Raw genomic sequence first — 16,480 nt, 5'->3', positions numbered from 1 at the left:
AGAAGTTGTTACCATGAAATATAACGCTAAAAAGTAAATGAAAGAACTTTGGGGGTCATTGCCAAGCAGTTCGTGGCTCCTTGTTGTGACTACAGAGGGAAACCTCGCCCTTTATTTTGATAAGCGTGCCGGTAATAATTTCATAATTTGGATTGGAATCATCTCTTGTTAACCGTTGCCAAGCAGAGCGACGGCCGATCTCCATTCGGATGAAGCGTGGGAGGCGCAGGAGGCGTGGAAAGGGTTAACCTGTTGCTGAAACATGAGAGGTGGGGGGCCGGGCTGAGAGGCTGCTTTGTGATTGGCTGGCGGGATGCGCTTAAAGATGCAGTCAGTCGGAAACTCGGCCAAAAGCACTTGTAAAACTGGAGAAGTTCGTGCAGAGCGCCTGCCCGTCCCATCTGCAGACAGTACTACTCTCTCAGTGAGCTGGATTCCCGCAATCCTCCCTACCTCCAGCTTCCAATGTATAGCATGCTGGACACCGACATCAAGAGCCCCGGTGCACAGCCAGGGGGAGCTGTCACCCCCGGGGCTAAAGGCAATGCTGCCGCCCAGGACCAGGACCGAGTCAAGAGGCCCATGAACGCCTTCATGGTATGGTCCAGGGGACAGAGGAGGAAGATGGCCCAGGAGAACCCCAAGATGCACAACTCTGAGATCAGCAAGAGGCTGGGGGCAGACTGGAAGCTCCTGAGCGATGCTGAGAAAAGACCCTTCATAGACGAGGCCAAAAGGCTGAGAGCCGTGCACATGAAGGAATACCCGGATTACAAGTACAGACCCAGGAGGAAGACCAAGACCCTCCTGAAGAAAGACAAGTACTCCCTACCTGGCAATCTTCTGGCGCCAGGGGTCAGCCCGGTCTCCAGCGCGGTCGGAGTTGGCCAGAGGATAGACACTTATGCCCACATGAATGGTTGGACTAATGGGGCTTATTCTCTGATGCAGGACCAGCTGGGCTACACGCAACACCCGGGGATGAACAGCCCACAGATCCAGCAGATGCACAGGTATGACATGACCGGCCTGCAGTATAACCCAATGATGTCTTCTGCTCAGACCTACATGAATGCAGCGTCTACCTATAGCATGGCTCCAGCGTACAACCAGCAGACCTCAACCGTCATGAGCCTGGGCTCAATGGTCAAGTCGGAGCCCAGTTCCCCACCACCTGCGATCACCTCCCACACTCAGAGAGCTTGTTTAGGAGACCTGAGAGATATGATCAGCATGTACCTGCCTCCAGGAGGAGACGCCAGCGACCCGTCTACCCTGCAGAACAGCAGGTTACACAGCGTTCACCAACACTACCAAAGCGCAGGGACTGGCGTCAACGGCACGGTACCACTAACGCACATTTAATGACTTTACGGACGCTTTTGCTTGACTGCCAAGCACATCAGAATGCAGAGAAAAGGACAAGGAGTCATAAGGGTGTTTTTTTTTTTATTTTCTCCATATTTTTTTTCTTTTGTACAAAGTTTGCGAAAACTTCTAGAACAAGCACAACGTTTCTGTATATTGGGGGAACTCTGGCGTTTGAACCCCAAGAACTGTTTTAATAAGGGACTTGCATCTCCAGTTTTAGAAGTAACTTGGGAGGACAATTAACCATAATACAATGTTTACACGTTTTATTGACCCACTCAAGGTACTACTTGAGTTTTATCCAAAACTGTAGATTTTACCATTTAACTTTTAGACCTCTTTTTGATTTTTACAAAGAGCTGTGCGGGTCGCAAACGCAAGACATTTTTGTTTTTAATTTATAGTAAGCTTTTTTTTTTTAACTTTTTATTTTTTTTATTTTTATTTTTTTATTTTTCATCACTTGTAAAAATTCTGTACATTTGTTTTAGTTTTGTCTTGTTTTTCATGAAATCTTACTGTGAATTAACAAATCACCAAAAAAATAGTTTTGTTTTACTTGGTTTTTTTCCTTTTCCAACGCGAGTTGAAAGTGAACTTCAAAAACAACAATAAATTTTCTAAGAGGAAGAGAAGTCTTTAGTGAGTTACTGAACTGTTTGTTGTACTTTTGGTTTAACAATTGGGGTGGGTAAAAAGTAATCACCGGATGAGGGTGCAGGTTAGCATTGTACACGGGCAGGTAATTGTCAGGTTTGGCAAGGTAACAGTGTACATATACTGTAAAGGGAAAAATTAACAGGTTGTTTAGAGCATGGAGGACTGCTTATAAGCAGTATACATGACAAACTATCCTGTAATTCTTTCCTTGTTACCTGAGGGTTTTTTTTGGGGGGGGGGGGGGCTTTAAAGTCTGTTAGCATATACTAACATCTTATGCCTGGTACACACAATTAGATTTTCTGCCAGATTGATTATTTTTTAAACATGTTCCAATCTGATTTTTGATCGCTTTTCCATTCACTTCTATGGGAAAATCTGATCGGAATATGTTGGAAATAATTGATCTGGCAGAAAATCGTGTACCAGGCATTACCATGCTTATGGGAATAGAATGCTACACCTGTAAGTTCCTCAAGTTTTTAAACTTGAAAGTTTATTTTAGTGAGTTTTTGGCGCTAAGGATAGTAAACACTCTTGCACCTCTTGGTGTTTAAAATGAAAAGGTAAATCAAGGTTTTATGGTGTCCATTGATGATAAAATATTGGTTGTACAATCTTGCCAAATCTATATAGTAGAATGCACTTTTAATGGATACAGTATAAAGCCTCTTGCATAGATATGGGTGTACAATTAGTATTGCATCATTGATGGCATGGGTCTATTTTAGAGGTTTTAAACACTACAAGAGAATTTTTAGTAAAAAGCGCTAAACAATACATATGCATACAAAAGAAATGCCCATTAAGAATGCAGGGCTTGGTATCATTGAAGACTAAATTGTGTTTTGGGACTTTTTAGGTGCATACACACCGCATTGTGGTTGGCCAATTCGAACATTTCCATGTAGCACGAGAGCTTAATGGAACAATTAGTTCAAGATTCCAAATCTATTAGACCTCACATTGCATGGCAGTGGTAAAATTACACCATTTAAATTAGGTGTACCTGACTAGGAGCTTCAAAATTCTCTAATGTTGGGTACACAGTGATATATTGTTTCCGTGCGACAGATGGATCCGATTGATAAAACCCCTCATGTCCGCTATTACTCCCGATCGATTCTGCACTCGATTTCTCATAGAAGTGAATGGAAAAAGAGTGAATAGAGTGCAGAATCGAGCGGAAAGGACTATCAGATGGAAAATCTTAGTGTACCCAGCATTCATCTCCTACAGGAATTGTGAAGCCCAAGGAAATTATGGCTGTTTGCATTACAGCACAACCTGTTTTTCCTTGTGATTCCAGTATTCTTCACAAACTCTAAAGTATTAAAATTAGCTGGAGTTTACTGCTTGTTGGCTAAACTCTGTAGTGTTGAGCGGAAAGTTATTCTAAAAGTCAAATCTTCAAGACTCTGAAAGGCTAATAAGGTAACAAATCAAAGCTTCTGTACTAGAAGGCAGAATTTTTAGTAAGATTTGTGCTTCTGGTGCAGATTGGCAATAAGCAGAAAACTAGTATTGGGCAATTCAATCAAAATGATTATCAAGTTACAGGAAAATAGATTTTCACAACACCCAGCTAGTGAAGATTACTAAAACAGGTAATGATAAACTAAGTGAAATTGGGAGAATTTATTTTTAAATCCTTCCTCCTTGGTGCTTAAAACCTATTAATTAAATTGGTGCCAGCCCAGGTGTCCCAAATGTTTAATTTATCTTCGTCTGAGCTAGTGTATACATGGCTATGATGCTCTCATCTGTCCATACTCTAGAGCTGGTTCACACATTTTAAAAGCTCCTGCTGAATGTAATGCTGTGAGTGTTCTCACTCAAGCAAAGTGACTTTTATTAGATCGCCCATAGCATTGCATTAGCAAGAGCTTTTCAAACCATAAAGCCCAATCTACACGATACAATTCTTTGTACGATTTGATTACGATTCTATTTATGATCCGATTAAATCTGACATGTCCAAGCAGGATTCAATTCAATTTGCCATTACAAAACAATGGCAAATCGAATTAAATCGAATCCCGATCGGACATGTTGGATTTAATCGGATTGTAAATAGAAACGTAATAGAATCGTATCGCGTAGCTTGGGTTTGGTGCTAAACCTCTTGCTGGCCTTAAGGTGGAATTGCTTTACTATGTAAACATGGTGACCTCATACAATCATGATAGTACAGTATATGGCTGGGTTTCACGGATCTCTGCAAAGATTAGGGTGAAACCACTTTATCAGTGCAGTTAATGGTGATGGGATAAAGTGCAGTTAAAATTGATGGGAATTTGTTGGGCAGCACTGCCCAATATGTTGGTGTTTTTTAATAGAATATCTTAATATACAAAACTCCACTAGCCCCAGGTATAGAATATTTGGCCAAATCCCTTCAACTGACAATTGGCTTCTGGCAAAATAAGCTGATGGCCTTGATTGGCTAAGTGATTACCTACCCAGCAAATTTTTGCATGTTACAGGTGTAACACCAGCTTGAATTGCACTGCTTATAAAATCATTATTTTGTAACCAATGGGATTATCAGTGACATGTAAGTTCAGTTGATAAAGTTACAAAGTTTGGAAATTCTTTATGTAGTTTAAAAAGGGCTTAATGGAATCACACCTTATTTGCTCAATCTAAGCTGCATAAACTTGCATAGATTTGCATCAACTTGGCATTGGAATCTAATTGACATCAATATTTGACTAGGGATGCAAATGTTCTCCTTATATTAACATTTAATGTAAATGTTATGCAAATTACACCAACTAAAATTGACAGGAAGTCATTCTGATTGGTGCAATTTCAAGCTGCATATGATCTACATGTAATTTGCATCTCCTTGATTATCCTTACTTGTGACTAAGAATGAACGACCATGTAAAGGAGCATGTGTACATTGAAGAAAAATTATATATAATTTTTGTTCAAATCTGGCTTTCATGCAATCAGTATGCAGCTTAAAATTGGTCCAATCAAGGGCAGGTGAATCTGACTGGCCCCTGCATATAACTTGTCTGAATCCTGTGTAGTGGTCAGTTGCAGTGCAAAATTCTGCATGTCAACTCGCTGCCCATAGAATTTTAGGGGTCTGTTCAGTGCTGCACTATAGCTGATCGTTATTCTAACTCGCTGCATGCAGGCTTTGTACGATAGTATTGTCTCTCCATTGCAGTTCACACTTACTATGTGTGCATTATGCAATTGACTACCATGGACCTAGCCTGAATCCTGTGCGCAAGCTGGAGTCCTTGACCGTTCACTGAGCATATTTTATTTTAAAAAACTTTTGAGCATGAACTAGCAGGAAAGTTAAAAGTTTTGACACTTTTTTTTTTTTTTTTTTTTTTTATGCTTCTAGCTGGAGGTGCATATATTCCATGTAGTTTAACGATAAACTGAAGTCTATGGTCAAACACTTTTCTCACCCGCTGGTGTTTATCTCTTTGCAACTGATACAGCAGGAGTGAGTGGATAGAGAAAACTCAATTAGTATAGTGATGGTCAATGAGGCGCAACATTTTTGGATGTATGTAGCTGGAAAGTGGATCAATCAAATTCTGCTTTTGGTCAATTATTTTATTTATTTTTATTTTTTTACAGCACATTCCATAACATTGTCAAACATTTGCATCAGTGCAGAACTATTTACATCTGACCATTCCTAATTAGTGCTATAGTTGTCAGAACTACCACATATACCACTTTTGTAGTGGGGGGTGGGGTATCCCATAGGGGGGTAGAGTTGTTCGTTGGCACACATTGCACCAAGTCACAGACTTAAAATTGCAGTGTTGGTTTCATGCATTATTCCTGTTACATTGCAATGCCTCCTGTAAACTTAAACTATGCCTAATGGTGTGTTTATAACATAAGGTACAGAATAAACCACAAGGGTTTTTTTTTTTTTTTTTTTTTTCCCTTGTCCATTACACTATTCTTGAACCTTTTACTAGACTTGCCTTTTGGCATAAAGGGATTTTTCTACCCAATTCCTTCAAATACAAAATATTGCAGAGGTTTCTGGTAATCATGGAAGGTATGGAATTTAACAAGTTTGCAGTATTCAGTGTATAAATTTAAAAAATCTTTTAGGGCCTGAGCCCACTACTGCAGGTGTCTGCTGCTGTCCAGTTTTCAGCATCTGTAACATTGATGCTGAAAAGCGGACACAACTGCGCACAACTGTTAGAGTAATGCCACAGATGGGTGCAGTGACAACTGGCTCGTATGGAGAATCTCGGCCACATTTTAAATATGTAGTCAAATTCAAAGCTTGTGAGCCAAGTAAGCTGAGTATGACTTTGATTGCAACCATTTGGCATTAAGACTGTTTGTGCATGGCAAACCTATTACCTGCAGTTACCAACATTCATGTTTGTCACTCTCTCCATTTCCAGTGAACAGCTTAAACCACACCTGAACTAAGGGGTATTTGGAGGGTGACATATTTAGTTCCTTTTGACCTAATACCGGTTGCCTGGCATCCTGCTGATTACTTTGGCTGCAGGTAGTATCTGTATTGCACACACCTGAAACAAGCATGGGGCTAAAGTAGTCAGACTGCAGAAATGCTTGTTCATAGTCTATGGCTAAAATAAATAGAGGCAGAGGATCAGCAGAACAGCCAGGTAATGTGCATATTTTAAAAGGAAATGTCAGCCTCCATATCCCTCAGTTTAGGTGTCCTTCAAAATGGAAGAAAAACTATATACCAGTCAAACCTCAGCAGTATTCCTTTTTCAGTTTTTGCTGGCACCATTTAAAATTGACAAAATTGTTTGGAAACTTTTTTTTTTTTTTCAGTCATGTTCAAAATGCAGCATTATTGCAGTGCCTGCCTGAGAGGCTCCCACAACAGTGTGGCGACTGGGTTATAATCGTGAATGTGCTACACGCAGGTTAGCTTTCTCTTCTTGACGTTCAGATGGCATGAACGTGCCAAAAACTAAGACTAGGTCCACAGTGGGATGTTGTGACTTTAAGGGGGAATCTTGAAGCAGAAAATCGCACTGCAATATCAAGGCCAGGTTAGCAGTGGGATGTTGGACCGAAAATCTCACCACGCATTAAGCAATGTTTGGGTGGCATACAATCAATAAGTATGCTTTGCTGCTTCTGTTAATGCATGTTATGCAGTAACACACTGCATGCACTGAACGTTCCATAGACTATTGTTGCCCATACGCGGTACAATAAAAATGTTCGATTTTTGCCTTTTCAATTATTTTGGTAATTTTTTTTTTCTATTAAATCTGAGTGGACATGTTTGAAAAAATCTTTATATTTGATCTAACGGAATAATTGAAGTAAATTATCTAATAAAAGAGAAATTGTACCATGTAAGGAAAACAAGTTTGCTTTCTTAAAACAATTTGTGATCATTCAGGTTGGAGTGAGCTTGAGATGTCTCCCAGTGCATCACTGCTGAATATATGAAAATTAACAATTGTTGCCCCTGGAAGCTCAACACACCTCCAGAACTGCTGGAATGCAATGTCAGCTTGTTAATTTGTACAGAGCCATAATAATCCAACATGCATTCAGACTGTTTCGGATTGTTTGATCCTCATCAGTGCATGGCATGGATTAATTTGGCTCTGGAGTAAGGCTTGTAACACAGAGAGGTACAGACTAACCAGCAAGCTCATGGTGAACCAGAACTCATTGGAGTGTGTGAGGGGCTACAATTGTCCTAAAAGCCCCTTGCTAAAATACTAAGGAAAATAAATTTGCTTTCTTAAAACAGAAATTCTTTGTTTTAAGAAAACTTTTGTTTTCTTTAGTATTATAGGAAGGGGGCTTTTGGGACCATTGTAGCCCCTCATACACTCCAATGAGTTCTGGTTCACCATGAGCTTGCTGGTTAGTCTGTACCATGTAAGGCACCTTTAGGCCCCATTCACACTTGAAAGCGCAAAAAGCCGGTTGCAGGAGTGAATTTTTTTTTTAAATCCGTGCTTTAAAGGGAAGGTCCAAGCAAAATAAAAAAATGAGTTTCACTTACCTGGGGCTTCTACCAGCCCCATGCAACCATCCTGTGCCCTCGTAGTCACTCACTGCTGCTTCAGTTCCCCGCTGGCAGCATGCCGACCTTGGAGGTCGGTGGGCTGCATTGCGTACATTTTTACGCGTTAAACCATCAACGCGTAAAAATGTATGTGTTAATGTTCCTGCACTAGCAGGAATGCGTAAAAATGTACACAATGCGGCCCGCCGACCTCCGAGGTCGGCAAGCTGCCAGCGGGGGACTGGAGCAGCAGTGAGTGACTACGAGGGCACAGGATGGCTGCATGGGGCTGGTAGAAGCCCCAGGTAAGTTAAACTAATTTTTCTATTTTGCTTGGAACTTCCCTTTAATGTGGAAAAATCACTGGACACTGCAGCAATTTTCCCGTGATTGCATTTAGCGCTTCTATAGCACTGAAATGCGGTTGCTGGGAAATCGCCTAAAAATGGTGCCGGCTACACGTTTGCGATTTGCGTTAACTGCCGGCGATTAATGCAAATCGCCCAAGTGAGAATGGGCCCATAGGTTTCTATTACACTAGCGCTTTCATAATTGATAGCACTTGAGTGCCAAAATCGACAGCAAAACGCTCTAGTGTGAATGGACCCTTACTGTTGCAGTGGGACTTTCTGTGTTAAGATGTCCCATAAAGTTGTGACGTCCTGCTGTGAACCTGGCATTGAAAATCACTAGCTATGTGCTAATGATTGAATTTTGCAGTGAGAACTAAGGTTCTGTACACATTCAATTTAAATCTGCAGATAACTGGCCAATTTTACCGCTGCCATGTAGTATGAGGGCCAACGGATTTTGAATACTATGAACAGCCTGTAGGTATGCTCTCATACTACATGGAAGTGGTAAAATTGGCCAGTCATCTGCATATAAATATTGTGTGTGTGTGTGTGTGTGTGTGTGTGTGTGTGGACTTTTACTCTCTTTCTGCTCAACAATTTTTCCAGCAGTGACCAATCAGAGGCCGGGGATCGCCGATCTCCTTTACGGCGTTGCTGCACAGCAGCGCCGTAGGATGTAAGCACAGGGGATTTGTTCCCCGCGTGTTTAAATTGAGCCTGCAAGCCGCGATCGGAGGCTCGCAGGCTGTTCACGGAGACACCCTCCATGAACTGACATGAATCGAACAAGCGTCCGTTTCCATGGTAACACCACTTCGACCTGCCGATTCCTATCAGTGTTTGGCGGTCGTTAATCAATAGATCACATTTGTTCTAACACTTTCTACAGTGTCATTCTGGAGAAGTACGCACAAATGCGCAGGTTGCCTAACCACTGTGCATGCTATGGAAATAATCATTATAAAGGTAAGACTCTAACACCACGATGCTTGTTTTGTTAGGGCCCGTTTCCACTATGTGCGGTGCGATCACCGCATTGCATTCAAACAGCATTCAGTGTAAGTCAATGGGACAGTTTTTCCAGTGATGCGGCTAAATTTAGTGATAGCATGCTGCAGTTTTCTGCAGTTTGCATTCGGGTCCCATAGGGATTGTATTGCGCTGCACTGGTGCATGTCACGGCACGACCGGAGTTGCGGGTGTGTGCGGTGTGGCGATCGCACCTTGGCAATGCGGCTAGTGGAAACAGGCCCTTATGGGTTATGCTGCTTCTATTTATTGGTAATCTCAGCTGGCACTGGCAAGAACATTGCATGCAGCCTGCAATTGGGCCAATAAGAGGAAAGTACAGGTGGCCCAGTTTAGGGCCTGGAACCCAATAGGAGCGCTAGTCTGAGTGCTTTGTGATTTGAAAAGCTCCTGCTAATGTAATGTTATGTGTGTGTGATGCGATGTGATTTTATAAAACTCCCCCATAGCATTGCATTAGCAAGAGCTTTTCAAATCACAAAGTGCTTAGAAAAGGCTTCTAGACGTTTTACACATAATTGTATGTTCTCACTGCTATTTTGCTATTCAATAGAATAATAATAAAAAAAATTTGAAAACAGAAAAGGCTTCTAGTGGGTTTGAGCCCTCAGGCTGCATGCACTTTGCATGTGTGCTGGAACTATCTAAGCTTGTCTATCACTGATTCTAATATGGAAGACAGGGATGCTAATTTGGATTTGGCTGAATTTAAACTTCTGAATTTCCAATATGAATTTGGAAATCGGAATTCTGTGGAAATCCGATTTATCACAACTTGGTAACTTTAGCCCAATTAATGAATATGGAAGCATAAGTCCAATCAGAGAATGCAAAATTTTTCTGTAAAATTATAATTGTAGAGCAATCATAAGACCGATTTCCAGTTTGCTTGTTTTTGTTTTTCAATTGTTACATTCTGATGCAAAAAGTGACTATTGAAACACTCCTCAAATCGGGAGTTCGGAAAAATCGTTGATCAGAATTTCTGTGAAATTGGCATTTCTGACCATCCCTAATTGGAGGTATAAGTAATCTATATTGCACTAGTAAGTTTTTGTGAAGCAGGTTAAAAGGGCGCAGGAGTCCTTATGGAAAAAGTGGCACTGCCATAGCGGTGCCCATGTTAGCAGCCACATTTAGCATCCTTAAGCTGGTCACTAATGGTCCAATTTGTAGCGAAAAATCATTCGAGCGATCAGAAATTCTGATCGGATTGGTTGTAAATAATCTCCAGTGGTGGACACAATCGATTATGAACGAGTGAAAAAAATGTTGCCCGAATGAATTTTCGTCGCACGAAAATTTGGATTTTCTTGGTGGTCGTGATACATAAGAAGCAATGATCGGTTAGTTGATGGTGTAGTGAACGATTTTTTGTCCGATCAGAATTTCTGATCGCTCGAATGATTTTTCACTAGAAATTGGACCGTTAGTGGCCAGCTTTAGAGGGAAATTTGGGCACAAGGAGGCTGTCGTTATCGGGTGTACAATCCACATAGGACTCGACCCTCCATAGATGATTCATCTGATTTTTATTGTATCCATTAGCGGTGATATAGCACACTAAAAGCACAATGAGTCGAGTCCTATGTGGATTGTACGATTGATTGGAACTTTTATGAGGGGTTTGATGGACCTCTCACCGCACTGGACTCCCCACAATAATTGAAACTACTGTGTGGCCGGCAGGTACTATTGCATATTGCATGCCGTTATCGGGTGCCCAATTTTGCCACGTTTACAGCAAATTGTGGCTTTCACAAAGCCGCAATAGGCGACTATGAAGGTAAATTTGGGCGTGCGGAGGTGCCAGATTACCGGCAAGAGGGGATATTTTTTCCAGCACAGGCTTGCGGAAACAAAAATGGCTGTCAGATACCTATATTACCGCAGTGAATAGCGAGCGCAGAGCGCCCACTATGCAATGCCGCAATATATGTATCTGCCAGCCATTTTTTTGTCCCGCAAGCCAGTGCAGAAAAAGATGTCCACTCTTGCCGGTAATCGGGCACATCTGGGTGCGCAACTTTATCTTCATAGCTGCCTGTTGTGGTGAGGGTGGAGGTATGCTTATTCACCATCGAGGGGTTAGGGTTATGCACCACCGGGGGGTATAAGAGTTGGAATTAGGGAGGTTCTGTGTGAGAGTAGGTTTAGCAATAGTAAAATATCGGTACAAAATACTGATATTCTAATATGGATATTTAGTAGTACAATACTACTAATTGTAGTGATATTCTACTAGCAGCAAACCTGGCGCCCTTTTTTCCTAACGCTATTTTACATGCAAGCAAGTTTTTGTCCCAAGTCATCCTTGTTTGGTTTTGCCACACCTGTGTAATGTCTTTACGGGGTTTTTTTTTTTTTTTCAGGCAACAGAGTTCTCTACTACCTGAAGTATAGTTTTAAAGGACACCTGAGGCGAAAATTTAAAACTAATGATTGTATCTTATCTTCCTTCTCCTAAAAATCAGTGTTGATTGCGAATTTTCGCCTGAGTCATTTTCGCATCGAAAATCCAGTTTTTGAATTCGGGCTAGGTCTGTCAGTAATCCACTGTGCGCTCCTGCCACATGTGCACAAAAAAACCTCCCCTTCTGGCCCTGTCCTCCTCCTGCTCTTGGCAATGTCTCTGCGTCTTGTCCCTGCACATACGCAGTGCTAAAAAACACTGACACACGGACAGACACTTGCCTATTATTAGGTAGAATATAAGTTTTAAATTGTAACTGTTTTATTGTGTTTGCTCAATGACACATTCATTGAAGTATGTCAGAGCTAAAATCGATTAACTATTGACCCTTTTTATCTCTTTCCTGCTCTCTGAAGCCATTTTCTGCTAGAAAAGTGTTTTATAGTTGGAATTTCTAATGAGTGATGGTCACACTGTAGTCACTACCTGATATTAAACTCTTTCAGGCAGAGAAAGAAAAAAAAAGGAACACAGCAACAGCATAGTTATTTGTGTGCTAGGAACTGTACATACCCATGTCTATCTCATCATGTCACATTTCACATTAGGTATCCTTTAAGCTAATCATCTGTCCTGGTGCTGACTATTACATCTATAGGAAAGTGTGTGTATGTACATGTATACTAAATGCTAGATAATGCTTGTAGGGTTCGCTTGAAAACGGACAACTCAAATTCCACAATCTTTCTTCAAACTGCATAATTCTGCATGAACTCAGACTTATTTACATCTCAATAACTTATTTCAGGTTCTATGTCCAATCAGGGAAAAACAGAACAGCCTACTACTGATTGCCATTGACCGATCAGAAGCAGATAGGACTTGCTGGAAATTATTGATCAAAATACTAGCTTTACTGGTGACATTAAAGTCACAACGCAGCTTTGCAAAAAAAAAAGTGGTAACGCACATTAACCACAGAGGACTGCAGTGTTAAACCTCCTTAAAGACCAGGCCATTTAAAGGGGAACTGAAGAGAGAGGTGTATGGAGGCTGCCATGTTTATTTCCTTTTAAGCAATACCAGTTGCCTGACAGCCCTGTTGATCCTCTGCCTCTAATACTATTAGCCCCTGAACAAGCATGCAGCAGATCAGGTGTTTCAGACTTTAAAGTCAGATCTGACAAGACTAGCTGCATGCTTGTTTCTGGTGTTATTTAGATACTACTGCAGAGATATAGACCAGCAGGGCTGCCAGGCAACTGGTATTGATTAAGGCTAATTTCACACCAGGACGTTGTGTTAGAGGGGGCGTTAAGGTCGCATAACGTCCCCCTAACGGAACGCCTGGTGGTGCTGGATCTGGACGTCAGAGTGAGCCGCGTTGTGCAGCTCACTCTGGCGTCAGTGATGCCGTGATGCGCACTTTTGTGCGCATGCGGCATCACGTGGTCCCGCCGGCCAATCGCCGCACAGAGCGGCTGCTCCAGGAAGTAAACACTGCACGTCATAACGTGCAGTGAATATTAATTAGCCATGTGCCTGGCCGCTCTCCGCTCCTCCCCCACATTACTGAGCATGTGCAAGCAGTCTAACGCGGCTCAGCCGCGTCCAAAGTACTGCATGCAGTACGTTGTCTTGTGACGCAGCGTTACAATGTAACGCAACGTCCGCACTGTGAACAGCCCCATTGATTTTTCATTACTGTGCGGTGGGCTGCGTTACAGGCTGCTCTAACGTGCGCCTGTAACGTCCCACTGTGAAACCAGCCTAAAAGGAAACAAATATGGCAGCCTCTGTATACCTCGTACTTCAGTTCTTCTTTAAGGCCTCACAACTCAGCACACAAGTGATTCCCCCCCCCCCCCCTTTTCTCCACACCAACAGAGCTCTCTGTTGGTGGGGTCTAATCGCTCCCCTAGTGTTTATATTTTTTTATAAATATATATATATATTTTTAAAATAAATGTACCTATTTTTTTTTCTGAAATCTCTCCCTCCCCCCAGCCAGCCAATCACAGTGATCGGCTGTCATAGACTTCAACCTATAAGAGCCAATCGCTCTCCTGTGTCCCAGGGGGACAGCCATGTACCAGGGCCGGGCTGAGGCAGAGGCGAGAGAGGCTCCAGCCTCAGGGCGCAGTGTAGGAGGGGGCACAGGGTGGGGCTGAGGCAGAGGCGAGAGAGGCTCCAGCCTCAGGGCGCAGTGTAGGAGGGGGCACAGGGCCGGGCTGAGGCAGAGGCGAGAGAGGCTCCAGCCTCAGGGAGCAGTGTAGGAGGGGGCACAGGGCCGGGCTGAGGCAGAGGCGAGAGAGGCTGTCATAGACTTCAACCTATAAGAGCCAATCGCTCTCCTGTGTCCCAGGGGGACAGCCATGTACCAGGGCCGGGCTGAGGCAGAGGCGAGAGAGGCTCCAGCCTCAGGACGCAGTGTAGGAGGGGGCACAGGGTGGGGCTGAGGCAGAGAGGCTCCAGCCTCACGGAGCAGTGTAGGAGGGGGCACAGGGTGGGGCTGAGGCAGAGAGGCTCCAGCCTCAGGGCGCAGTGTAGGAGGGGGCACAGGGCCAGGCTGAGGCAGAGGCGAGAGAGGCTCCAGCCTCAGGGCGCAGTGTAGGAGGGGGCACAGGGCCGGGCTGAGGCAGAGACGAGAGAGGCTCCAGCCTCAGGGAGCAGTGTAGGAGGGGGCACAGGGCCGGGCTGAGACAGAGGCGAGAGAGGCTCCAGCCTCAGGGCGCAGTGTAGGAGGGGGCACAGGGCCGGGCTGAGGCAGAGGCGAGAGAGGCTCCAGCCTCAGGGAGCAGTGTAGGAGGGGGCACAGGGCCGGGCTGAGGCAGAGGCGAGAGAGGCTCCAGCCTCAGGGCGCAGTGTAGGACGGGGCTGCGTCACACGGCTGGCCCCACTACAGTGCTGCCTAAGATCGCAGTGCTGTACAGCCTAATTAGACGGCGGTTTCGTCGTCTAATAGTCTCCAAGAGGCGATTGCCGCTGGGAGACTAAAGGTGGAGGGCGCGCGTGATCTCCTGCTAGCCCCATAGAAGGTTCAAGGCCGTTCACTCCAATCGCCATGGAGCGGTCCTGGGGCTGCTGCCGCATTCACGCCGATTGGTGTGGAGTGGTCAGCTAGTGGTTAACACTGCATTACTATTGCATACAGTAGGTACAGTAAAGTATATAGGCAATGAAAAGTATGCTTTCCTGCACCTGGTAATGTGTGTGTTTAGAGGTAACGCACTGCAGCAGTAGGATTAGCATTGCAGTGCGGTAAGCTGCTTTATAAGACTTTATAACTCTGCTCTGCAATGTCCCACTGTGAATAAGCCCTTTAGGTTTTTCAAAGCAGGTTCACAAAACAAAAGTGATACTCCTTTAAAATGAAACTTTTGATAAATTGTTATAAATATGTTTCAGTTGTACTAGTAATTTAATGTTACTAAAATGTATACAGTCCGTTTTGCATACACATCATCTAGAAACTATTCTGCCAGGGCTGCTGTATCTGCATAAGTGAGTCTAAACCCTGGTTAGTTGTTTCAGATGTTAATAGTGTCATGTAAATGATATGCTACCTACAGCTGGTCCAACCAACTGCGCATCCTGACACTTTTGAATACTCTTAATTACAAGGTACAGCAATTAGTATTTGCATACAAGCCAGATTAATTTACATCTCATTGACCAACTGTAACTAGACTACAGATCCATACACACACGAGACTGATGTCGCCCAGCAGGGATTGGGACCCAATCGCATGGGCAACATCGCAAGCCTCAGGCTGTACAGACGTGGAGTCAGCTGTACAGCTAACGACGTGTTCTGTTGCTATGCGGGGAGACGGAGGGACCACCCAGGGATAAAGACGTGACATCATGTGGTCTGCAGCAAGAAGAAAGGTACCGGCCTTCGCTGGATTATCAGCTGAGGCGGGCGTTTTCGGCTGCCTCAGCCGACTTTAATGTAGAATGTGCTTGGGGCTTCAAGGTCTGTACACACGATAGATAAGTCAGCGCAAACAAGTGAGTGACATCATGGCAAAAAGAAACCACATGTAGTTTAAATGATGTTGTACACACACACACACACACACTCACACTCACACTCACACACTCACTCACTCACTCACACTCTCTCTCTCTCTCATTGTTCGAAAATTGTGCATACCAAGTAAAAGTGGCCTTTCACACAACACGTGTGTGTATGCTCTGAAATAATTTTGTTTGAATGACTTGTATATACTGGCCGACTGCACGATATCTGTCCAATAGTTGTCTGAGTTGATCCGCTAGTTGCATCATGCAAAATACCCGATATCGGTTGTTTAGCTACTTTTTTTTTTTTTACAATAATTTTCATCCGAAACAGCAAAATTATCAACCATCAGACAGTTTTAAATGTCTTTTATCTAGCATGTGTACAAAGCTTAAAGCTGTGTACACACATCTAATCACTGTCCCCTGCAGGGATCTGGAATTGGTCCCTTGGAGGACAGTTTGGGGACCTGATACTGTACAGATGTACTGCTAGCCTACAGGCTAATGACATTTTCTGTGACTATGTTGTATTGGGGACAGATCACCTTAATCCAGTGATTGGCAGCAGACAGACACACCCATCTAGCTGCTCCTGCAGAGGAC

General features: G+C 43.4%; 1 protein-coding gene across 1 annotated transcript; it reads left to right on the top strand.

Annotated features, from left to right (window-relative positions):
* The first annotated feature begins 367 nt into the window (after positions 1 to 367).
* On the top strand, positions 368 to 1,902 carry SOX3 (SRY-box transcription factor 3). Its single transcript, XM_068249582.1, has one exon. It carries the CDS (start codon positions 466 to 468, stop codon positions 1,363 to 1,365), a length of 900 nt encoding a protein of 299 aa, XP_068105683.1. The 5' UTR covers positions 368 to 465; the 3' UTR covers positions 1,366 to 1,902.
* The last annotated feature ends 14,578 nt before the right edge of the window (positions 1,903 to 16,480 follow it).

Source organism: Hyperolius riggenbachi, chromosome 8, assembly GCF_040937935.1.
Source record: "Hyperolius riggenbachi isolate aHypRig1 chromosome 8, aHypRig1.pri, whole genome shotgun sequence".
NCBI lineage: Eukaryota > Metazoa > Chordata > Amphibia > Anura > Hyperoliidae > Hyperolius > Hyperolius riggenbachi.
The sequence above is the reverse complement of the archived record's forward strand: the minus strand, read 5'-3'. Positions and strand labels throughout refer to the sequence as shown.

What these genes read in the sequence shown, in the direction of transcription:
- SOX3 (XM_068249582.1), top strand. Translation starts at nt 466, where the DNA reads ATGTATAGCATGCTGGACACCGACATCAAGAGCCCCGGTGCACAGCCA.